The sequence below is a fragment of the Lampetra fluviatilis genome, chromosome 54 (genome assembly GCF_964198595.1).
Source record: "Lampetra fluviatilis chromosome 54, kcLamFluv1.1, whole genome shotgun sequence".
Taxonomy (NCBI): Eukaryota; Metazoa; Chordata; class Hyperoartia; order Petromyzontiformes; family Petromyzontidae; genus Lampetra; species Lampetra fluviatilis.
Genome location: NC_136328.1, coordinates 4,919,453 through 4,944,136, shown reverse-complemented (window position 1 = coordinate 4,944,136; position 24,684 = coordinate 4,919,453). Strand labels below are relative to the sequence as shown.

Genomic DNA, 24,684 nt, shown 5'->3' with positions numbered 1-24,684 from the left:
CGCCGCACAGGAGCGAGGGAAGCCTGGACCGCCGACTGCGTAACGCGGGCATCGCCACGCAGCAGTCGCTCGCTCTCACGGAGAGACGACGACTCGGAGCAGCGAGGAAGGAACCGCAGACGAACGGGAAGGCGGCGGCAGCGAGAATTGGCCGCGCATTGCCAACGGCGTTGCCATCAACACGGAGACCCGAGTTCGATGACCTGGATACGGGGAACACGTCCGTCAGGTCCAAGCGATTGATTCCGTGCTGGCGTGACGTGAAGCAAGCGGTGGAAATGTCACATTCCTGCGGCGGGGGAAAGTATATCCATGGGACAACCAACGCTGACCACCTTACAAATTAGTACTCATGTTATCGACTCGAAAGCATTGATGGGCCGAGTCGACCCACAACCAGAACTTGCAAGCTTCCCATCATAAGCCCGCTCGCTCTACCGCTCAGCCACCCACCCCTGGCCATCAGCGGTTGAATTATCTGAAGCGGTCCCAGGCGCTGCCGTCACCGGCCTGTGCGGTGAAGTATGGTCAAACATCCCCCCACGAGCGAATGGGTTACGGCGACGCCTTTACCGAGGAGCGGATTGACAGAGTTGTAAATCATTTCATTGTCGTGTTATCGTTACCACGACTGTTTGCATAGTCACATAGTCACTTTAAGATGTTTTCTTGTTCATGTTTTAGTTTTTTGTTTGTTGCGGTTGCACCCGATTCAAGAGCCGAATGGCTCACAGGGTTATTCCAAATAAATGAAACGAATGAAATGAAATGAAAAAGAAGCTGAAGCAGGGTTGAGTTATGGATAGTGATCGGATTCGAGACCGCTGTGTGTGCCAGGTGCTATAGGTCCGGCTGCGGTCATACGCCGTGGTTCGGCCAAACGCAGCCAAAGCCAGGAACTACGTACAGCCAGTGCCAATCCACTGCTGGGTCAGGGGCCTCCTCGTGCCCGCTTGCTTCGTGGATAAGCTGTTGCTGCAGTGCCCCTCTTCTGTCCACCTCCCAGCCCCGCAGGCCGACGGCAAACCGCTTTAAACGCCGCTCGCCTCGGCACGCATGAGCCAGGCTCAAACCTGCTCGGCTTCCAAGGCAACTCGGTCGTCGATTAATTAACAAACTCATTAATTCCGCTGCCGAAACTTCCTCTCCACCAGGCGAGAGAAACCCCCTCCAAAGGGGCTCCCCTTTATATTTATTGCAAATATCATCTTTAAAAAAATTATCCACCAGCAATGGCAGTAATAATAATACATTTAAAAAGTGATACACACTCAGGACCGGATTCAGTCTCCCTCCACCCCCCTCCCCTCCCCTCCCTCCCTCCTCCACCAACCCGTCGCTCAGTTTCCCGCCCACAACCCTCCTGCCCCGCCCCCCCCACCTCAATTTAGCTCATCGCTGTCGCTAATTCATCCCTTGAGCTCCCCTCCCCCGCCCGCCCGCCCGCCCGCCCGCCCCCACCGCCGATGACATCCGCACGCTAACGACGGCTCAAGAGGCCTCAGCCGCCGCAGCCGCCGCAACCGCCGCAACCGCCGCAACCGCCGCAACCGCCGCCGCGTTCAGTTTCGTCGACGTAGCCACCCACCGTCGCGTGTGTGCAGGCGATGCAACTGCACCGGTGGGCGGCCCATGGGCTGGAGTGGTGGCCAGCTGCAGGGGCTACGGCGAGCGAGCGAGAGAGAGAGAGGGGGGCATTGCGGTACTGGATGTGGTGCGCCGGGTGCAGAAATGTTTTCCAGTTCAAATGAAGACCTGGTCTTGCCGCCCATCCCCCGACCACCACCGTCGCATGATTATTGTTTAGCGTCGCTGTCGTTTGCCGTGAATCATCGCGCGACGCGGTTGGCGGGCGTCACACTGTCGCTCCTCCCCCCACCCCCGGGTTGCGTGGAGCCGGGCGGGGTCCCGCCGGAGGTCACTTGACCGTCGCCGTCGTGGCCTGGGTCCGTGCCGCCACCCACGCCATGAACACGTCCCTGTCGCGACATCGTCGTAACCGTTACCACCATCGCAAGCGTCGTCGACGTCGTCGCTGCTTTCATTGGGGTCAACATCGTAGTCGTCACCGTCATCATCATCATTTCCCTCATTGTCGCCGCTGTTCATTTTCATTGTCATCATCGTTATCATTGCCATTGTCATTTTGATCACCATTGTATTCATCGTCGTCATCATTCACCATTGGAACCTCCTTAGCCAGTAGCAAAAAATGATAATTAGTTTTTTTACCCTTTTATCTGGCAACAAACTGACACCTTTTTTTTTTTACCCCGAGCTCTCATACTCTGATGGTGCATTGTCTTTGAGTTGTGCGCCTTTTGGCGTCATCTGGTCCAACACCATGTGAGACTGGGCTCTAAGGAAAGCTGTCTCGGGTGTGGACCAATCAACTTCAAGGACAGTGCATACATCATCAGAGTTGTATTTTTTGTTTGCATTCCGACCGCAGGTATTGTGGTCAATGCAAACATGACTCCTTGTAAAAAAAAAGGTGTCAGCTTTGTTGCCAGATAAAAGGGTAAAAAAAACAATTATCATGTCGTCATCAGTGTTAACATCGTCATCATCGTTATCAACTGCCACTTCATCACCGCTTTCGTCCATCGGTCACCATCATCCCATCTGGCCTCGCTCCAGAGTCTTCCCTAGAGTGACAACCTCAGGGCGTAATTACCGGCGCTAATAATAACTTACAGATTCCAAAGTCTCGCAGGCGCTGCGCGCAGGAACCACAGACAAGCAGGAGCAGAGGTAGCAGCAGCAGCAGCAGCAGCTGCAGCAGCAGCAGCTGCAGCTGCAGCAGCAGCAGCTGCAGCTGCAGCAGCAGCAGCAGCAGCAGCAGCTACGGCAGCCAGGCAGGAGAGCCGGCACAAAGCAACAATTTCCCAAGCTCTGCGTTCCTCTCTATATTGATCCTTTTCTGCTCCGGAGCATCTGCAAGTTACAGGGTGGGGGGGGGGTCCCCTTTCACCACCGAAATCTGGGGAACGTGCGAGCGGCTCAGCGCTAACTTGATTTAGAGAGGCGTAGTCACGCCGCTGTTTGTAAACATGTCGTTACTCACCGCAGAGAACCGTAGCGGCACGAACCGCCGCTCTCTACGATTGCTGGAGCCAAACCGTGTGCCACACGCCCTTCAGATTTCGCTCTGATGACGCGTGTACACGTCAGAGAAATTGTATGCCAATGGGCGTAACGTCGTCGGAATGGAATCGGAAGAAAAACCGACGACGTACGTGTACATCGTGGGAGGATGCTTTTCGCCCGATCGACGGGCGTTCCACGCGCGGTACACAGAGCGTGATGGGAGACGACCACCTTCGCTCGTGTACCCAGGGGCAGGAGAGACTCGCCTGCAGTGGCTGACCACGCACTCGCTGCTGCAGTACTCGTTGTCCCAGTCGACGCTCTCCACCGAGGGGTTGTTGCAGCCCGTGCGCACGCACCGCGACACCGCCACCTCGGCCGTCACCGTCACCACCGCGTGCGGCGGAGAGGGCACCGGCAGGCACTCAACGCGCGCCGGCGACTTCTGCCGACGAGGGAGAAGGTGAGAGGGCGGAACGGCGCCGTGTGGCAAATTAACGGTGACAACAACGGTGACAACAACGGTGACAACAACGGTGACAACAACGGTGACAACAACGGTGACAACAACGGTGACAACAACGGTGACAACAACGGTGACAACAACGGTGACAACAACGGTGACAACAACGGTGACAGCAACGGTAACAACAACGGTGACAACAACGGTGACAGCAACGGTAACAACAACGGTGACCCCATGCCACGCCGGGAAGGAAGCGCGTTCGGCGCTCGTGGCAAAAGGTTCGCGGTGTCGAATGCGGCAGGACGCCCCGGTCAATGCTGCGGGTGTACTCATCTTAAAGTCCCCGCCGCCTACTTAGCCAAAAACTAAATATGGCAACTGGCCGTATAAGTGAATGGAGGGTTTACAAAATGTAACTAATAGAATTCAACCAATAATTTATTATTCAACTAATAATTTATAATTATAACATTTTTCTAAATTTATATTATAATAACCAATAATTCTTTCACAAACAATTAATCACTAATTTTACTCGAAATTTTACTAATAATTTAATTAATAATTATTATAATCAATGAAATTCAGAGAATGACCGCATAAAAATCCGCAGACTGACGGCAGCGGTGCCCAACCTTTCCGGACCCGCGGATCGCCGTGCACGTTCACGCGGTTGGCTACGTACGGAGCGAAACAAGTTCAAATGCGTACATACGTACGCAGAAAAAACGTGTTCTAAAAAAACACTAAAAACGACCCTACATCGTCGCGTCTACGACAGATTCCGCGGGCCACCTCCCCTGCGGCCACGACCAGCGACCGCACGCTGGGACTCCGCAGACTTTCGCCGCAACCCCACCATCTACTTGCCGCGCGTGCCCCAAACTCGACCGCGACAATCGTCGCCGACTCGACCGCCACCGCCGCCCACCTCCGTGCCGGCGCCGGCGGCGGGCGGGGAGGCGGGCGCCGCAGCCTTCACCAGCACCTGCTGCACCACCTGCTGCACCACCTGCTGCACCACCGTCACCGGCGCTTCGGCGGCGGCGGCGCGAGCAGCGGCCGGTAGCGGCGGCGGCTGCTGCGCCACCTCCACCATGCGCTGCACCACGGCGCCGCCGCCCTCCATGGGCTCGATCTGCATCGCGTCGTCCGCCGAGGCGGCCGCGTCGTCCGCCCCGGCCGCCACCCCGCCCTCCGGCTCCTCCGCCTCGTCGCCGCCGGCGCCGCCGATGCCACCGCCGGCGGCTCCCGCCTGCTCCTCGCCGGCGCTCTGCACCTCCATCGGCTCGCTCACCATTACCTGCCGGGGTGGGTGGGAGCGGCCGGGCGGCCGAGCGTTGAGTCGTAAGGAGGGGGTGGTGGTGGTGGTGGTGGTGATGCGGTGCCAGTAGCAGCAGCACGATTGGCCATCTCGCCGGTCATCGTGACGACGTCATCACCGAGAGTGACCAGCACCAGCAGCACCACAGAACAAGTCACGTGCCCCCCATCCGCCATCGGCACCACCACCGATACGCGCGCCAGCAGCACCCAGAGCACACCAGCACCGCTGCCATCATCGCGACCAGCGGACTAGCACACGGTGCGAGTGCGACGTACTCACCACATCACTGTCGCTGACCAGGGGCGTCACCTGCACCGTCTGCAGGTCGTCGCTCACGAGCGAGTGCACGTGGATCTGCTGGTGCTGCTGCTGCACCACCAAGGGAGGCCGCTGGTTCATGGGGCCCTGCAGAACTATCTGCTGCTCCATCAGCATCTGCTGCTGCTGTTGCTGCTGCTGCTGTTGCTGTTGCTGCTGCTGGGCGGCGAGCCGCTGGTGGTAGTGCGGGGCGCTCATGAGCGGCGGCGGAGGAGGCATCCCCATGGCGGACACCGACAAGGTGCCGACCGCCCGCCCGCCGGTCCCCGCCGGACCCGCCCCGGCCATCATGACGCCGGCGCCGGCGCCCCCGCCGCCCCCGGAGGCGTTGGCGTGAGTCGCGACGACGGGCCGCATCATCACCTGCGGCATCGGCTGCAGCGGCGGCGGCATCGGCGTGGCGGCCGGCGCCAGCACGATGTGGGCCGGAGGGGCGCCGGGGGACTTGTGCAGCGCGGAGAGCAGCTCGCTGTCCGTCGGGTCCAGGGCGGCCTGCGGGAGCGCGAGGAGGCGGCAGAGGTCGCAAACGGGTTTTGATTCCTTACCCGTACCCGTACCCGGCCGCACCAGGGTCGCAAATGGGTACCCGTACCCGTACCTGGCCGGGTACGGGTACCCGTTCCCTACCCGTACCCGTACCATACCCGAAATGAGTGACAAACGGTGACTCACCAGTGACTCACGGTCTACCCGTACCCGTACCCGGCCGGGTACGGGTAGCCGGGTATCGGGTAGGGTACGGGTATCGGGTACCCGGTTGCGACCTCTGGACGGCGGCGGCGACCGTCCGTCGGCAACGTTACGAGCGACGCGCCACCGCGGCCACGGACGTCGTACCGGCAGTCACGCGCCACCGTGGTCGGCAACATCGGCAAACGTGACCGCCGCTGCCGCCAGCGTCCCCAACCTGCGGCTCGGCAGCCCCCCCATGCGGCTCTTGAAGCGCCCGCTCCGTGACCGCTATTTATTAAAGAGCAGCGTCTTGAACTCGGGTGGCACTGGGGCTCTTGAAATATTTTGTTGTTTTTTTTTTACCAAATAGCGAATCAGAATCATGATATTTATTTATACCGGAAGAATACGATGAGCTATAAAGCGCTTTTTCACAAGTTGTCCAGTCGGGGCACGGGGTAAGAACGCTGCTTGCCGGCCCCTGGTCACGAACGCGGTCACTGACGTCACCACCACCACCGCAGCCGGCAACCAGTGGTGGCACCTTTGCCGCTAGTTGCAGAGATTCACGGTTTCGAATGCAGCGGCCGCCCTGGTTAATGCTGCGGCTGCGAGTATTAACCGTAGAAAATATCACGACGCGCCTTCCGCTTCACGGTGAACATTCAAGTTTCCGTGACGTCGGTCGCAAGAGTGGGCCCATTGTCGTGCAACGGTCCGAGTTCGTCAAATTTGCGACACTAACTGCAAATTTACTCAATTGTGATTACACACACATACACATACAGTGGCAATCATCGCCCCCTACTGCAAAAACTTGGCAGGAAACCTCCTGAAAAGAAGTCATGAGACCCCGGGGAGGGCTTTCCCGAGTAAACAAATTGCAACAATAATAACGTTACGAAAAATAAATGTAATAACGTCACCATCAACGCCAGAGATCGTCATTAACACCACCAACACCACCGTCATCACCACGGCTTCCCCACCGCACCACATCGCAGCAGCCCACCCCCCCACCGCCCCCACCACCGGCGCCCTGCCAGGCGAGCGTCAGAGGTCACAACCGGGTACCCGATACCCGGCTACCCCTGGTGCGGCCGGGTACGGGTAGGCCGTAAGTCACTGGTGAGTAACCGTTTGTCACTCATTTCCCAACGTCTTGTCTCTTCTCACAATTCAAGTTCATAGAATCAACCCACCCGCGCCTGCAACATGGCTTCATCCCAGAGGTCGCAATCGGGTACCCATCCCCATACCCTACCCGTACCCGGCCGGGTACGGGTAGCCGGGTATCGGGTAGGGTACGGGTAAGGAATCAAAACCCGCTTGCGACCTCTGGCGAGCGTGGCGAGCGAGCTGGCCCACCCTCACCTGGGGCAGGAGGCCGTCCTTGTACGCTGCGAGGGCCTTCAGGTAGTCCTTCTTGGCGGCCTCCGCCTTCCGCTTGTAAACCTGGGCCAGGCCCGATACACGCGCACCGTTTCATCTGCGAGCGACGACGAGCGCTGTGGTGCGAATGCCCTTTTATGAAAATATAAACAACAAAAAATATTTCGATTTAAAGCTTTCTTGACTGCAGGGATTCATCTTCTTGGTTCTTTCGGTAAAGTCACGTAGAAGGGAAATAATAAAATAATAAAAATAAAACATAATAAAATAATTCTCACGTCGTTTCGGCCACAACGCAAGCAGCCGTCCCCCGACAGACCTGGTCTTCACCTGAGGACGGCTGCTTGCGTTGTGGCCGAAACGTCGTGAGAATTATTTTATTATGTTTTATTTTTATTATTTTATTATTTCCCTTCTACGTGACTTTACCGAAAGAACCAAGAAGAAAAAACAAAAATCGTTTCCGTTTGGATATGCGGCCGACCTATTTCTACCCAAAATTAATTGTCTACACGTGGCTTGAATGATTTTCATTTGTACAACAGTATCAAGTATGTTTAACACGCGACCAATATCATCCATAGTGCAGATTTTTTTGGGTTAGATGGCGTAAATATGAATGTGTCGCTAAACCCGCCACCACTCGACAGAGCCAATTACGTAAGGTTCGTCACGTAAACAGAACGTGGCCAATTGGTTATTAGTACAGCACACCGGTGCGTTGGAGAGCAAATCCATAACATTCACAATCTGAGTGTCCGAGTCATGGATCGGGATTCGGCTCCAGTGGGATCGTCCAAAACACGGCGCGTCGTGCCGCTCCGACTGGTCATTGGTGGAGGCACCGTGTGGTATATTTGCCCCATTGGATGAGTGCAGTGGACTAAGGCACGGCACAGTTGTGGACTATCCGGCGAACATGGCGAACTCTGGGGCGAGTTCAGTGGACTGTGGAACGATTAAAGTGAACTCTGGGGCGAGTTCAGTGGACTGTAGGGCGAGTGGTGGATTGTGCAGAGTGCGGTGGATCAGCGTCGTGGTGGAGAGTCGTGGACTAAAACACGAGCGGTGGTGCAGTGTGGTGGAGGAGTGTAGGTGGCATGTGTCGGTGAAGTGTGGTGGTGGAGTGTGGCGGTGCAGTGTGTCGGTGAAGTGTGGTGGTGGAGTGTGGCGGTGCAGTGTGGCGGTGGTGAGTGGCGGTGGTGGACCTACCTGTTTCTGCTCCTCCCCGAGGCTGTCCCACATGGAGGCCACGATCTTGGAGACCTCACCAAACGTGGCGCTCGCATTCTGGCCCTTGATGGCCGCCTGAGCCACATCGGAGTGGTGGGGGGGGCACACGGGGAGGGGGAGGAAGGTGGGGGAGGTTAGGGGTCGCAGAGGTCACGGGGGGTTCAGCGACGAGTAGCGGCTTGGGTAATGATGGGAAAGAATGAGGGTCATGGTGAGGGTCATGGTGAAAATCCCAGCGAGGGTCACATTGAGGTCAGGGTGTGGGTCACGGTGAGGGTCAGATGAAGATTACAGCAAAGGTCAGGGTTAATCACAGCAAAGGTCAGGGTGAGTCACAGCGCAGGTCACGGTGCGGTCCAGGCTAAGATTACAGCAAAGGTCAGGGTTAATCACAGCAAAGGTCAGGGTGAGTCACAGCGCAGGTCACGGTGCGGTCCAGGCTAAGATTACGGTGAGGGTTAGGGTAAGTAGTCGGAGTGCGGGTCACGGTGAAGGTCACGGCGAGGCGAGAGCGAGGTCAGGGTGTGGGGGGCCAGGCGGCACCTGCGTGTCTCGGAAGAAGAGGGCGTACGCGGAGAGCGGTTTCAGGGGCTCGTTGGGGTCCTTCTTCTTCTTGCGCTTGCTGGGCTTCACTTTGCGCTGCAGTTCGACCAGCTGCCTCTTCTCCAGCGCCACCTGCACACACACACACACAACAACAACATCAACAACAAACAACAACATGCTGAATTTCGATTTAAAGCTTTCGTGACTGCAGGGATTCATCTTCTTGGTTCTCACGTGTAAAGTCACGTAGAAGGGAAGTAATAAAATGATAAAAATAAAACATAATAAAATAATTCTCACGACCTTTCGGCCACAACGCAAGCAGCCGTCCTCAGGTGAAGACCAGGTCTGTCGGGGAGACAGCGTCTGAATGAAACAGCACCACGCTTGGAGCGTATATTTAAGCTGGGTTGGAAGTGGGGAAGGGCGCCTTGACAAAATAATTTGCATATCAAGAGGAATTTAGCATATTTATGGGAAATGCAGGTATGTGATTAGTACTACTTGTGAAATGCGTAGGAGGTTTGGCGGGGGGTTTCAAAGTCATTATGCCCGTGCATTATGCAGGATTAGCAGCATCAAAGGGAGGGCATAGGGGTAGCATTAATAAAGGGAAGGAATGTTAATAGTATGTAGATGCAGTAACTAAACAACCACGTAAAAAACTAAAGTATAAACTAAAGTATAAACTACAAAGTATCATCAGCATACTAAATATACTCTCCAATAAGCTGTTGTCGTCGGCATAGCGATAACACCTGCACCTCGCAGCAAGCAGGGTCTGGGTTCGATTCCCAACTTGGGTGCCTTTTTCTGTCGCGATAGCGAGGCTACCACGCTGCATCTCCCAGACGCAGTCTGTGCCAGTTTCACCGCAGTGGGAGGGGGTGAGGGGAGGGATGTTGCCACGGCCGCCACGTGTTATCCCAATCGAGTAACTCGAGTATGTCCGTATGTTGAACTTCTTTCGCACCGTACGTAGCCCACCGTGGCTAATAGGCGGCTGCGGGGGGCAAGGACAACACGCAAAAAAATCCCTTCCTCTATTACTGCGAATCCTACATAATACACTACTAGCTTAATATGACTTTTGAGACCTCCCACCGCCTATATATTCCACTAGGAGTGACTAACCCCATATCTGCATTTGTCATCAACATGCTAAATTCCTCTGTTGATATGTAAACTCCTTTGTCAAGGCGCTATCCTCCTCCCACCCAGCTTAATATACGCTGCCAAGCCTGGCGGTGTTCATTAGGACGCTGTCTTTCTGACAGCCCTGTTCTTCACCTGAGGACGGCTGCTTGCGTTGTGGCCGAAACGTCGTGAGAATTTTATTATGCCATTGGAACCTCATTTGCCAGTAAAAAATATGATAATTGTTCTTTTACCCTTCTATCTGGCAACAAAACTGACACCTTTTTTTTTATCAGAGTTATGTTTTTTGTTTGCATTATGGCTGCAGGTATTGTGGTCAATGCAAACATGACTCCTTGTAAAAAAGGTGTCAGTTTTGTTGCCAGATAGAAGGGTAAAAAACCAATTATCAATTTTATTATGTTCTTGGTTCTTTCGGTAAAGTCACGTAGAAGGGAAGTAATAAAATAATAAAAATAAAACATAATAAAATTATTCTCACGACGTTTCGGCCACAACGCAAGCAGCCGTCCTCAGGTGAAAACCAGGTCCGTCGAGGCGACAGAGTCTGAATGAAACAGCACACGAGCTTGGAGCATATATATAAGCTGGGCGCCTTGACAAAGGAATTTGCATATCAAGAGGAATTTAGCATATTATAGCATATTATTATGTTTTATTTTAATATTTTATTACTTCCCTTCTACGTGACTTTACCGAAAGAACCAAGAAGATGAATCCCTGCAGTCACGAAAGCTTTCAATCGAAATTTTATTATGTTTTATATTTTTATTATTGTATTACTTCCCTTCTACGTGGGGACTTTACCGAAAGAACCGAGAATGAGAACACGCGCAATAAGCAGTTCTAAAAACGGCCGACGTGCGCTGGCGACACGGGCACTCACGCGGGCGGCCTCCTCGGGGTCTTCGGCGGGCTCCAGTGAGCTACACGGCGACGGCGTGGGCGACTTGCTGCTGGGTGGCGACGGCGAGCCGTGGCCCAGGCCCAGGTGCGATTGGTCGATGGTGGTCAGCTGACCGTGCGGGATGCCCATGCTCACAAGCGGCCCACTCAGCCCCCCGTGGGAGCCCGCCAAGGAGTGCGAGCGGAGCTGCAGGGTGGTTCTCTGCGGCTGCTGCTGCTGATGCTGTTGCTGCTGCTGCTGCTGCTGGTGCTGTTGCAGCTGCAACTGTGGCGGCTGATGTATGAGTCCCGCCATGCTCATGTGGGGACTGTGTGCGTGGACGTACGGGGATGTGTCCTGTGGAGGCGAGGCATGAGAGGCTGGAATCGCGAATTGCGAAAACGTGATCATCCGTTCAGTTGATCAGCGCTGAGTGTCGCTACGATTCGATTTAAGAATCTAAACTATAAACGATTTTTATTTTAACGCGTAAGGCCCACAGAGCTATGTTGCACTTTTTTCAGATGCGACCTGAACACCAATGATAGCTCAACGAAGTGACTTATCATCACGTGGAGATTTATAGCAGCCACGGGGAGAACACGCAAACTCCATCAACTCAATACGCATCGAGAACCCAATGTAATCAACGGCGGCTGAACCTGGATTGGAGCCCAGAATCTCAGCGCACTGAACCTCTGAGCCACCCGGCTCCCCGCTCCCCTAATTATAATGGATATTATATTGACATCATCATCAATTCTCTCCGACTGCACGTTTGGGCCAACGTTGTCGACACGAGCGGTGGTGTTGGCGGTGGTGTTGGCGGTGGCGGCGGCGGTGTCCTCACCATGTCCAGCGTGGCCTCCAGCAGGGCCGGCTCGGCCGACAGGAGGCCGCCCCCGATGGCGAGGCTCGGCAGCTCGAGGCCCTGCGCCGGCGGGAAGTGCGGCGAGAAGTCTCCGCCGATGACGCCGCCGCCGCCGGCACCGCCGCCACCGCCAGGGTGGACACCGATCGCCGTCCTGCCGATGTCGGAGACGCCCCCACCGGCCACGGGCTGCAACGAGCCCCCGAAGGCCTGGACCACGACTCCACCGCCGTCCACGACGGTGGAGTCCACCCCGGGAAGGCCGAGCTCCTCGGAGGGGTCGCCCAGCGCCGACATGGGGGGAATCTCCAGGTCCTCGTCGCCCAGGCTCGGAGTGTGGAACGTCTGCCGGGGGTGACGGGGTGCGGGGCGGTGGGGGAGGGACGGGGGTGGTTGGAGGGTGGAGGGGGGGTTTGACAGCAGTGGAAGAGTCAACAGTGGCTGCAGGGGTGGTAGCAAAATGACGACAGCAGCAGCAGCAATGACAGCTACGACGGCAGCGCAGGTAAGAGCAGCAGCGACAAGAACAGCAGCGGCCGCAGCAGCCGCAGCAAGCGGTCAAACAGAGCAACAGCAGCAGCACCGGCAGCAGTAGCATTAACAGTATTATCAGCAAGAGCATCAGTAGAGGCATCAATAGCAAAAGTAGTAGTAGCAGCAACATTGTTCACAACAGCAGAAGTAGCATTAATAGCAGCATCAATAGCAGCAACTGCAGCAGCAGCAGCATCAGCAGCAGCACTGGCAATAGCAACAACAGCAGCAGCAACAGCAGTATGAAATAACAAAATATCAGTAGCAGCAACAGAAAAATAGATAGCAGCAACAGAAACAGTAGCAGCAACAACAGCAGTAGCAGCAGCAGCAACGACAACAATATAAGATGAAGCAATAGCAACAGCAGCATCAGCAGCAGCATCAGCAACAACAGCAGCAGCACTGGCGATAGCAACAGCAGCAGCAGCAGCAACGACAACAATACAAGATGAAGCAATAGCAACGGCAGCAAAGGTGGTAACAGCAGCTATGGCAACAAAAGCAGCACTGGCAGAGAGAGCTGGCAATGGGCAGCCGTGGTTAAACACCCAAACCAAATATGCACAACATGAGAATCACCAGAATACAGACAGGGGAGTAATACAGTCAAGCCCCGGTTAATGTCGGAGATGCGTTCCCGAAAGGTGCGAGGACGAATATTCGATCAAAATAACTTAACAGGGTGGTAGTATTTCGATTTAAAGCTTTCGTGACTGCAGGGATTTATCTTCTTGGTTCTTTCGGTAAAGTCACGTAGAAGGGAAGTAATAAAATAATAAAAATAAAACATAATAAAATAATTCTCACGACGTTTCGGCCACAACGCAAGCAGCCGTCCTCAGGTGAAGAACAGGTCATTCAGACGCTGTCTTCCCGACAGACCTGTTCTTCACCTGAGGATGGCTGCTTGCGTTGGGCAGAGTAATTCTGTTTCTTGCTGTGGTTGTCCCACCTGATGACGGAAGCTTGTGTTGCCTCCGAAACGTCGTGATTTAATTTAGTCATTTTTGTATTCTCTACGTAAAATTTTCTTTATTTTTTATTTTCACCCACGTGACTTTACCGACAGAACCAAAGAGTAAACGTCACGTGTTGTAGAGTATTTGGCCGCGAGACATTATCACGCGATAGGTCACTTCGATAGGGCTATCATTTGTGATGGCCAGGTGCCTTCTGAATAAAAAAGCGATACAGCTTAGCGGGCCTTACCTGCTAAAATAAAAACAATTGTTTCGTTTTTGTTTAATACCCCACAATTATATACTCAAATACATATCCCTCCTTTCCCTAGAACTCTCATGCACCACTGTTTTATACTATACCGTAACTGTGCAATGTATAATACAGCTGCATTGTATTATTTGGGACTACACGATTATACAATGCAGCTGTATTGTACGTGGTATTGTACAATTATAAAAGGCAGCCGCATTGTATAAATTTGTATTTCACGATGAAACGATGCAGCCGTGTTGTGCTATGGTATTGCACGAATGCACAATGATTACAAATGGGACCTTTGTACCAGCATCAAAGTAAAATCTATTCATATTTTTTCATGCTACACAATGATTAATTATTTGTAAATGGAGCTGCTGCAATAACACGACGGGCGGTATTGCGCTGGCAACAACCGACACAACAACACCACCACAGACACCGCACAAGCGCCGCAAAAAACTGCGTTAACAACAGACAACCCAACGGCTGCCCAGGTTGTAACGAAACATCGACTCGGAGGCTTTGTTGATTTTCTTAGGTTTTTTCGGTAAAGTCACGTAGGTAAAAAATTTAAATTAATAAAAGTAAAATAAAATAACAATCACGACGTTTCGGAGGCTTGTGTTGCCTCCGAAACGTCGTGATTTTTATTTTATTTTTATTAATTTTAATTTTTACCGAAAAAACCTAAGAATATGAATCCTTGCAGTAACGAAAGCTTCAAATCTATAATTAAGTTTTGTTGATTGTCACGCTCCCGTGAACTTCACTTGTTGCTCCATCCACACCGAGGACTTGGTCTACCGAACTCATCAACACCATCTTCAACCACAACCCACCCCACTCAGTCACCCACCCACTCACTCACCCACCCACTTACTCACCACACTGCAGGTCACAACTCACGCACCCACCCACTCACTCACTCACCCAACCACTCACTCACCCACTCACTCATTCACCCACCCAACCACACACCCACTCAACCACCCACCCACTCAACCACCCACCCACTCACCTACCCACCCACCCACTGACTCACCCATCCACACACCCACCGACCCCCTTACTCACTCACTCACCACACAATTCACTCAACCACCCACTCATTCACCCACCCACCTACCGATTCACTCAACCACCCACCCACTCACTCACTTATTCACCCACCCAATCACCCACTCAATCACTCACCCACCCACCCACCAAACTGCAGGTCACAACATTTCTCTATCTGCTTATTTTCTCGCACTTCTCCAATTTGGAATTCCCTCCTCTCATCATCTCTCTCCCCCCTCCGCCCCCCAAGTTTTTACAAAAATAACCTCGCTCAATTCAAGAAACACATTAACCATCATCTATTACAACCTACAATGGTGCCGTTTGTCGTTACCTGCTTGACATTGTGGGACTTTTGGTTTGCGCTCAGCAACTGTGATTAAAAATAAACAAATACGTGCATCAAACTAAGACTTGCGGGAATCGGCTGCTATCCAATTGTACATTAGTCATTCGGCCAGATGCTATATCAGTGAGCTGGGTAGTCGGGGTGTCCAGGAGCTGTTCAAATATCCCCCACCACCAATGTTAGCCGTGGGCAGAAATGGAAACCAACCAGGTTGAAGGTCTGTAGCGCCACGCACAAACCGCTGCGCCAACACGCCAAGACAACACCGCACGCCACCGCGATTTGAACAAAAATGTACGTTAAAATATAATTGCGCAAAAACACAAGATAATAATCGTGCACACCTAGCGCGCGGTTCACCTACGCACAAGCCCACCTGTCTTACCGTGGACGCCGCTGACACAGACGATCCGCTGACACAGACGAGCCGCTGACACAGACAAGCGAGCGTGCGCGAGCGAGCGAGCGTCGTTACCTACGGTGACTCAAACGACACAAAAATAAACCCGCTCCACACACATCTCTGGTGCCCACGAGACACACACACACGCGCACACACACACGCGCGCACGCATGCGCGCGACGCCCAACGCCAGCGTCGCCTCCCAAGGGGCCGTGCGCCAGGAAGTGACATCATCGGCGTTGCCCGTCGGTGCAGGGCGTCTGGGGTTTGTTTGGTTGGGGGTGGGGTTAGCGAGGCCCCCGAAGACCAGGGCTTAATTTCAGCTGGGTCCATCCGCACCCAGCACGCCACCGCCACAGCCACCATACGTCTCCCCAACGGCTGTGGTTGCTATCAGATACGTGCCACCTCCTCTGGTCTCCGGGCAACCCGACGAATTTGTATATTCGTCGAAAGACGGAAAGCCCTGCTCGAGCGTGGCACAGTGGCAGCTGGAGAGAGTGGGACAGGCGAGAGCCTTGAGAACAATGTCAGTGTAGAGGGGGGTGCTTTGAGGGGGAGGGGGGGGTTGGGGGGGGGGGCTCACCTCTGTGGTGGATAGAAAGCTGGGGTCCGACATGTTCATGAAGTTATTGGAGCCAAACTGTGGGGGGGGGGGGGGGGAAACACGGGGAGCAGATTAGATACTCCGTAGAGCCTTCACAGACTGTTGGGGCAAGTGCTGTTAGCGAGCACCTATGAAGGGCGGAACGGCACATGACACGAAGGGGTGTGAGTGGCCAGCACCACGCCCGGCCGCCTTTGTCTCCCTAATGGCGATGTTTACACACCGCACAAGGTACTGATTGGAGGCTGAGTCGACCTAGCGGAGGCCCAGGACGGGTTCAAATAATCGCTTGGCCGCGAGCGGGATTGAACCCGGGTCGCCAGGTTCGTAGCGCAGCGCGCTAACCGCTACACCACCGCTCCCCACTACGACACAAACACCGACATGAAGGAGGCCGTTGAATATCGCGGGGGGTGATGTTCTTGGAAAGTGCCGTGAAAGCCAAAGTCGCGACATTCAACAATTTAGCCTCGCCGAAATAATGCGGTAAGGTACACGGCACCCAAAAATAGACATGTCACGACAGAAATAAGTACTGCACTGTATGCCAAGTAAACTAAAAATAAAATGGTTTAAATAAACCCTCTTCAAAAAACATTTCTAGACAATGAACAGAAGTATAAATGCTGAATAAATACTCTACTTACCGATGATAATGATGGTGATTATCCAAAGCAGGTGTGTGTGTGTGTTTGTCCGTGAGTGCGGAGTGGTAGTGCAACAGTTAGCGTGCTGCGTTATGAACCTGGCGACCTGAGTTTGATTCCCGCCCACGGCCAACATCAATGACGATTATCTGAACGAGTACCTGTGTAAACATCGCCAACGGAGAGACAAAAGCAGCCGGGGCATGGAGCTGACCACCCACCCTCTCGTGTGCCGTGCCGGCCTTCATCGGAACTCACTAACAGCACTTGCCCCAACAGTCTGTTCATCGACTATGTGGGGGGGGGGGGGATCTTTGTCTTTGTCCGCAGCAGAGTTTGAGGTGCCACCGATTGCCACGTGTCCCTCGCCCGCCGCCCCGCAAGAAGCCAAAACCAATCCCCGAGAAAGCTAAATTGTTACACAAAGAGATTGCCCGCAATCGGTCGAAACTGCACACGATAAGCCCGCGATATTGCACTGACAAACTCACACACGCGCGCACACACATACACACACTCGTCCACACACTGCCCGGCACGCCGTGCCGCCACTCACCATTCCTCCGCCGGTGTCGGGCTCCAAAGATTGAAAAGCGTCTTCGAGCTAAAACCACGCAGGTCTAAACCGACAGAGCGCAACGCACACACGCACACACGCGCACACACACACACGCGCACACACACACACGCACGTGCGTTATCTCCTGTGGAAATGCCACCCACTTGCACAGCATCGCACCTTTACCAAGTGGTCGTGAGCGCGCCCGTCATGCCATCAGGTTTCAGAAGCTCAAGCAGAAAAGACCCGATCCTGAATTGTGCTTGGATTTGGCGACCACAGCGTGCAACAGGTGGTGCAGCACCGCAGCGGAGGGCGGTGCAGGAAAATGCTCGTGCTGTACACGTGCAGCCCACGTCAATCCACTGCTGGATGAGGGCCTCCCCATGCCCAGCGGATTTTGGGGGTTATTGGAACCATGATTCACTACGTCGGTAGTGAATCATATTGGAACTCTCCTCAACAGGTGATTGAATTTAACAAAAGCGATGGCTCCGAATGCTACAGAGGAGGCTGTTAAAAGACTGAACAAGTGTGTTGGGATTGTGGTGGGAGAGACAGTTAGAGGTTTTGAAATACAAAGTTTGTCTTCTCTATAATTTATCCATATTATTATTATCAAATTGGGATACAGTAAAACCTTGGATTGCGAGTAACTTGGTCTGCGAGTGTTTTGCAAGACGAGCAAAAATTTTCAATAAGTATTAATTTGATAAACGAGCGAGGTCTTGCAATTCGAGTAGTACGTGTTTACGCTTTGTCTGCCAAGCGTCACGTGATCACAACTGATATACGAGTGCTTTGATATGCGAGTGCTTTGGAGTACAAACACGTTTCCGGAACGAATTATGCTCGCAGACCAAGGTTTTACTGCATTTACACATGGACCACCCTCCATTATGACTTTCACCAAATGCAGCGTTACAGCGTGCACGGTGGCAGGGCTCGTAGTTTCAGGATCTCGCACCTCAGCTTGGTGCAGGATCCTGCCAGAGACTCACCGATCGGCAAAGCGGTGTGTGGGTGGCGATGGGACCACCTCCGGCCTTGCCTCCCCGGGTCAGCCGCTGCAGCCGTTGCTCTTGAGTGTTTCAGATGATGATGTTGCTGCAGCAGCAGCAGCAATTTCCGCTATTCGTGCTTGTCGTGATGGCACCAGGCACCTGCACGCCAACAAAGACAAAGATCCCCCGTGTAGCCTTAACACACTGTTGGGGCAAGTGCTGTTAGCGAGCACCTATGAAGGCCGGAACGGTACACAACGGGGTGGGTGGCCAACACCACACTCGACCGCCTTTGTCTCCCGAGTGGCGATGTTTACACACCGTACCAGGTTACTCATTTGAGGCCGAGTCGACCTAAGGGAGGCCCAGGACCTACTCAAACAATCGTCACTGGTCTTGGCCGTGAGCGGGAATCGAACTCGGGTCCCCGGGTTCGTAGTGCGGCGCGCTAACCGCTGCACTACCGCTCCCCACGCTAACACACACACGCGCTAACACACACACACACGCTAACACCCCGTTCAGAGCCTTCATTTCACTTATTGTGGAATGAAAAAAAAGATTCCTCCTGTACAGCCACACCAGTTGTTGTTCGGGCAAACGATGTTCAGCAAGCAACTCATGAAGTTTGACATGGCACAATGTGGGGCCGGGGTGGACAGCGCTGCAGCCAGGTCGCACGTCTCTCTGTGGTGTTGATGTTTGCACACCGCACAAAGTAAGCATTTGAGGCCGAGTCAACCTAGGGGAGGCCCAGGACCGTCTCTGTCAATACTCGCCACCGACGTTCGCCTTGGGCTGGGAATGGAACCACTCCGCCTCCACTCCCCCCTCTGACACTCGTACCATATTAACATCCGGAAAGCCACCGGGATTTGACCGAGAGGCAGAGGTCGCAACCGGGTACCCGATACCCGTACCCTACCCGATACCCGGCTACCCGTACCCGGCCGGGTATCGGGTAGGGTACGGGTACCCGGCCGGGTACGGGTACGGGTAGCCGTTTGCGACCCTGGTGCGGCCGGGTACGGGTACGGGTAGGCCGTGAGTCACTGGTGAGTAACCGTTTGTCACTCATTTCGGGTAGGGTACGGGTACGGGTAGGGAACGGCTAGCCATACCCGGCCGGGTACGGATATGGGTACCCATTTTCGACCCTGGTGCGGCCGGGTACGGGTAAGAAATCAAAACCTGTTTGCGACCTCTGCCGAGAGGTTTGACCCTGCCGATTAAACTCTTGCAAGCCCAAGCCGATTGAGGGTTTGCTGCTGCTAACCCCTAATCCTAAAGCCAGGTGTGTGCAGTTCCATAGAAGGCCTGAAGTGCCAATCTCCCCTTGATTAGATAGGAGCTGAGACAATGCTGTTGTACTTGAACCCTATTCCTAAAACAGTCTACATGGCCGAGGGCTGTTTGGATTAAAGTATCGTTCCCATATATGAATACTGTAGGGCAAGTGGAGATATAGATTTGTCTAATTATTTCTTACTTTAGTACCTCCTTAATTTTGTCACTTAATGAATTTAATGAGAGCAAAAATAAAATTAGCGTCAGGCCGAAAATGGCACATCGGTACCAGCCCATATGGCGATTCTAGATTTGAAGCTTTCGTGACTGCAAGGATTCATATTCTTAGGTTTTTTCGGTAAAGTCACGTAGGCAAAAAATTTAAATTAATAAAAGTAAAATAAAAATAAAATAAAAATCACGACGTTTCGGAGGCAACTTGATACAGCTATCGTGCTGTGACGGTTCCACTTGAAGACGGAAGCTTGTGTTGCCTCCGAAACGTCGTGATTTTTATTTTATTTTACTTGTATTAATTTTAATTTTTTACCTACGTGACTTTACCGAAAAAACCTAAGCATATGGCAATTGTTCACAATGATTTTCTTAAACAATTTTTTTAATCTCCGTATCACAAAGGTGTATGACAGCAAGATGAATGTCGTAGCTTTGTTTTGTTTTATTCATCATTAAAGAAGAGTTCCGTATCCAACAAATGTATAATAGGTGACGTTTCGGACACCGGCCCTCTTTCACAGCTCGTAAGAGAGCGCAGAGCGGTAGAGCTAAATCGTTCGTATTCTTCGATACGAGATGATCGTTTTGGGGGAATCAGCCGTGACATGAAACGTCTATGGAATGTGAATATAAATACCTCGAAAGTTGCGTGTACAAAACGGGCAGGAACGACGTTAAGATTTTATCCGACCACGGTGGAACATTGACCACGGTTTAAAGCTTTCGTGACTGCAGGGATTCATCTTCTTGGTTCATTCGGTAAAGTCACGTAGAATGGAAATAATAAAATAATAAAAAGAAAAATAATAAAATAATTCTCACGACGTTTCGGCCACAACGGAAGCAGCCGTTGTGGCCGAAACGTCGTGAGAATTATTTTATTATCTTTATTATTTTATTATGTTTTGTTTTTATTACTTTATTATTTCCCTTCTACGTGACTTTACTTTGCGTTGTGGCCGAAACGTCGGGAGAATTATTTTATTATTTTTATTATTTTATGTTTTATTTTTATTACTTTATTATTTCCCTTCTACGTGACTTTACTTTGCGTTGTGGCCGAAACGTCGTGAGAATTATTTTATTATTTTTAATTTTATTATTTTATTATTTCCCTTCTACGTGACTTTACTTTGCGTTGTGGCCGAAACGTCGTGAGAATTATTTTATTATGTTTTATTTTTATTACTTTATTATTTCCCTTCTACGTGACTTGACTTTTATTACTTTATTATTTCCCTTCTACGTGACTTTACTTTGCGTTGTGGCCGAAACGTCGTGAGAATTATTTTATTATGTTTTAATTTTATTATTTTATTATTTCCCTTCTACGTGACTTTACTTTGCGTTGTGGCCGAAACGTCGTGAGAAGTATTTTATTATGTTTTATTTTTATTATTTTATTATTTCCCTTCTACGTGACTTTACTTTGCATTGTGGCCGAAACGTCGTGAGAATTATTTTATGTTTTATTTTTATTATTTTATTATTTCCCTTCTACGTGACTTTACTTTGCGTTATGGCCGAAACGTCGTGAGAATTATTTTATTATTTATATTTTTCTTATTTTATTATTTCCCTTCTACGTGACTTTACCGAAAGAACCAAGAAGATTGACCACGGCGTGACGCTGACCATGATGGCCACTGACCGTGATGGGATTCTCGTAGCAAACTTCCACCCCAAGGTGGGTACCGACTGAACCGCTTGGGGCTATGATGACTGTGCCCTCCCCCTCCAAGGCTATTTACAGACCCAGATTTGAAGCTTTCGTGACTGAAAAGGATTCATATTCTTAGGTTTTTTTCGGTAAAGTCACGTAGCTAAAAAATTAATGAAAGTAAAATAAAATAAAAAATCACGACGTTTCGGAGGCAACACAAGCTTCCGTCTTCAGGTGGAACCGTCAAAGCACGCTTGCTGTATCAAGCAAATGAGAGATTCCAAGAGATACTACCCCGTATATATACTGGTCATTTTTATTTTATTTTACTTTCATTAATTTAAATTTTTTACCTACGTGACTTTACCGAAAAAACCTAAGAATATCTTTACAGATCCCCCAAGATACAGACCTCGTCAATCCACTGCAGGATGAAAGTGCCCCACGCCGCGTCGCGTCCGAGTCGTTTGCTCGGCCGCAACTTTTTTTTTGTTCATGTTTTTGTTTTTAAATCCTTTATATTAAGTTCACTCGCTTGCTTGCTTGCGCGCTTACGACCGTGCAAATCTTTCGGTCGTTTTTTAACCCACTTCCCGTGATCCAATCGAGCTGACATTTTGCACACAGACTCGGTGTGCGTGACAATTTATTTTCGTGAAAAAATTTCCACAATTTTCCACTTTTTAGGAAAAATGTTTTTTCATATTTAATTTAAAATACCAATGTGATAAAAATGAAACTCTTACTCAAGAAAAACAGAAATGAATAATAAAATAAAACCGATGCCACGCATATAAAGGATTTATAGTGAAATACTTTGTTTTTACGGGTTAATTTTTTGTTCATGTTTTTTTTGTTTGTTGCGGTTGCACTAGACTCAAGAGCCGAATGGCTCACAGGGCTCTATCTAATAAATGAACTTCACAAACGCCGGTCGAGACGCGCTTTTTGTGAAGGTTCTTACACGCGGTGGAGAGGGGAGGAGAGAGGCAAATAAATAATTCGTCAATCAAACTCACTCGGTCCGTCTCAACACACACACGCAGGCACATTCATCATCACCGTCGTCAACAGCAGCAGCAGTACTCTTTGGTTCTTCTTGGTTCTTTCGGTAAAGTCACGTAGAATGGAAATAATAAAATAATAAAAACAAAACATAATAAAAAAAATGTTATTTTATTATTTCCATTCTACGTGATGACTTTACCGAAAGAACCAAGAAGATGAATCCCTGCAGTCACGAAAGCTTTAAATCGAAATTTACTCTGGTTCTTTCGGTAAAGTCACGTATAAAGAGAAAATAATCAATTAAATACTAGCATACGACGTTTCGATTGCAACACAAGCAATCATCATCAGGTATAAATTAAATAGAAAACACAAATCTAGTATACTTAGCAATGTAATGTAATACAACAGATAGTCGGATAACATAACAGTCAACACCCTACCTATACACTGCTACACTATACACTACTACACTATACACTACACTACTATACACTACGCACTACTACACTACACTATACACTACAATACACTACTACACTACACTATACACTACTACAACAGAGAGTCTGATAACATAACAGTCAACGCCCTACCTGCTTGATTAAGTTCTTCCTGAGAATGCTAAATTTGAGAGAGAGATTAAACGCAGAACCAGAGACACATAGACAGACATATAAGCAGAGACAGATATCACAGAGATACATAGAGAGAGACAACACAGAGACACACAGAGACACACACAGAGACAGACACACAACATAGACACACAGACAGACATATAAGCAGAGACAGATATCACAGAGACACACAGAGAGAGACAACACAGACACACAGAGACACACACAGAGACAGACACACAACATAGACACACAGACAGACATATAAGCAGAGACAGATATCACAGAGACATAGAGAGAGACAACACAGAGACACACAGAGACACACACAGAGACACACAGAGAGAGCAGCAGCAGCAGTTTCAATCCACTGCTGGATGAGGGTTACCCCCTTACACCACCCCCCCCTCCCCCCCAAAAGCGGTATAACACAATTAATCGCAACACCAGTGACTTCACAGAGCATTCGCACGTCCTAAGCAATTAAAGGGCGCTATTTAGGATCCTAAATAGGGGAAAATCCTTGGCCGCGTGCGATCTGACGACGGTTCGCTTAGCACCGAGCGCTCCTTGAGGCCTACGCGGTTGAAAGTCTTGGCGCGTTACAGACAAGCGGCTTTGTAACTAAGTAACAAACAAAAGCTAAAACAAAGTTGTTGTTGTTGGGGGGGTGGAGGGTGTTTGTTGGTGTTTTTAAAGACAGCGGAGCCCGGTCCCGTTCGGGCAGGGAGAATTCACGAGCTCGTAGGTAGGCCTCGAGGCCTACGGACTTTCCTGGCCTCCCGCTGCCGGCGAGGAGCCGAGTTACCCGTGGACAGAATCTAGCCCAGGCCGGTGGGGGGGGGGGGTCGATCGTCACCGCTTCACCATCAACTCCCTCATCACCATCACCTCATCGCCATCAACTCATCGCCATCAACTCCCTCATCATCATCACCTCATTATTATCATCATCAACTCATCACCTCATCACCATCACCTCATCACCATCACCTCATCACCATCACCTCATCACCATCACCTCCAGAACCAACATCGCGACCAGCAAATCCCTCTCCTTAGCATCGCTCCCATTAAACTTCACCATCACAACCTCCATCATCATCATCACCACCATCGTCCTCCTCATCTGCTCACCTCCCTCACATCACCACCACCATCCTCACCTCCTCACCCATCACCTCACCACCTCCTCACCTCCTCGGGGTGGGAACTCGTCACAACTCCTCACCGCGCGGCCTCCACCAAGCCCATCCCTCCCCGCCTTCACGACAGCGATTTTAATCTAAATGAGTATTATTATTAAGACGGTGGTAGTTGTTGGTTGTTGTTGTTGTTGTTGGTGCAGTTAACACGCGGCGGGTGGCGATCGACCGGGGTGGGCAAGTGGAGCGAGTTAACGACAACTGGTGGTGGTGGTGCTGATGGTGATGGATGATGATGGTGCTGATGGTGGTGCTGGTGGTGGTGGCGACGGTGGCCGAGACGGGATAGCAACGCGCGAGCCGATAATGGCAACGGTCC

At 51.4% G+C, this 24,684-nt stretch overlaps 1 protein-coding gene across 2 annotated transcripts; it reads right to left on the bottom strand.

Moving 5' to 3' along the window:
* Nucleotides 1-1,462: 1,462 nt before the first annotated feature.
* Nucleotides 1,463-24,684, bottom strand: LOC144949642 (TOX high mobility group box family member 4-B-like). Of its 2 annotated transcripts, none has more exons than XM_078879626.1 (13): nt 24,327-24,684; nt 18,343-18,504; nt 17,339-17,402; nt 16,115-16,171; nt 11,939-12,304; nt 11,089-11,445; nt 9,042-9,173; nt 8,478-8,573; nt 7,248-7,328; nt 5,163-5,693; nt 4,488-4,859; nt 3,357-3,535; nt 1,463-1,979 (listed from the first exon to the last, which is right to left on the bottom strand). In XM_078879626.1, the coding sequence occupies exons 3-13, from the start codon at nt 17,339-17,341 to the stop codon at nt 1,919-1,921; spliced, it is 2,235 nt and encodes a 744-aa protein (XP_078735752.1). In that variant the 5' UTR covers nt 17,342-17,402; nt 18,343-18,504; nt 24,327-24,684; the 3' UTR covers nt 1,463-1,918. The 2 variants fall into 2 exon arrangements, with proteins under 2 accessions (XP_078735752.1, XP_078735751.1); XM_078879625.1 differs by having other exon boundaries at nt 24,358-24,684.

Bases quoted from the DNA above. Each gene is read 5' to 3' on its own strand.
- LOC144949642 (XM_078879626.1), bottom strand. The intron at 7,329-8,477 runs GTAGGTCCACCA...GGCCTGGCCCAG, and splicing joins TCGGGGAGGAGCAGAAACAG to GTTTACAAGCGGAAGGCGGA. The intron at 5,694-7,247 runs GTGAGGGTGGGC...GCGCTCCCGCAG, and splicing joins AGGACGGCCTCCTGCCCCAG to GCCGCCCTGGACCCGACGGA.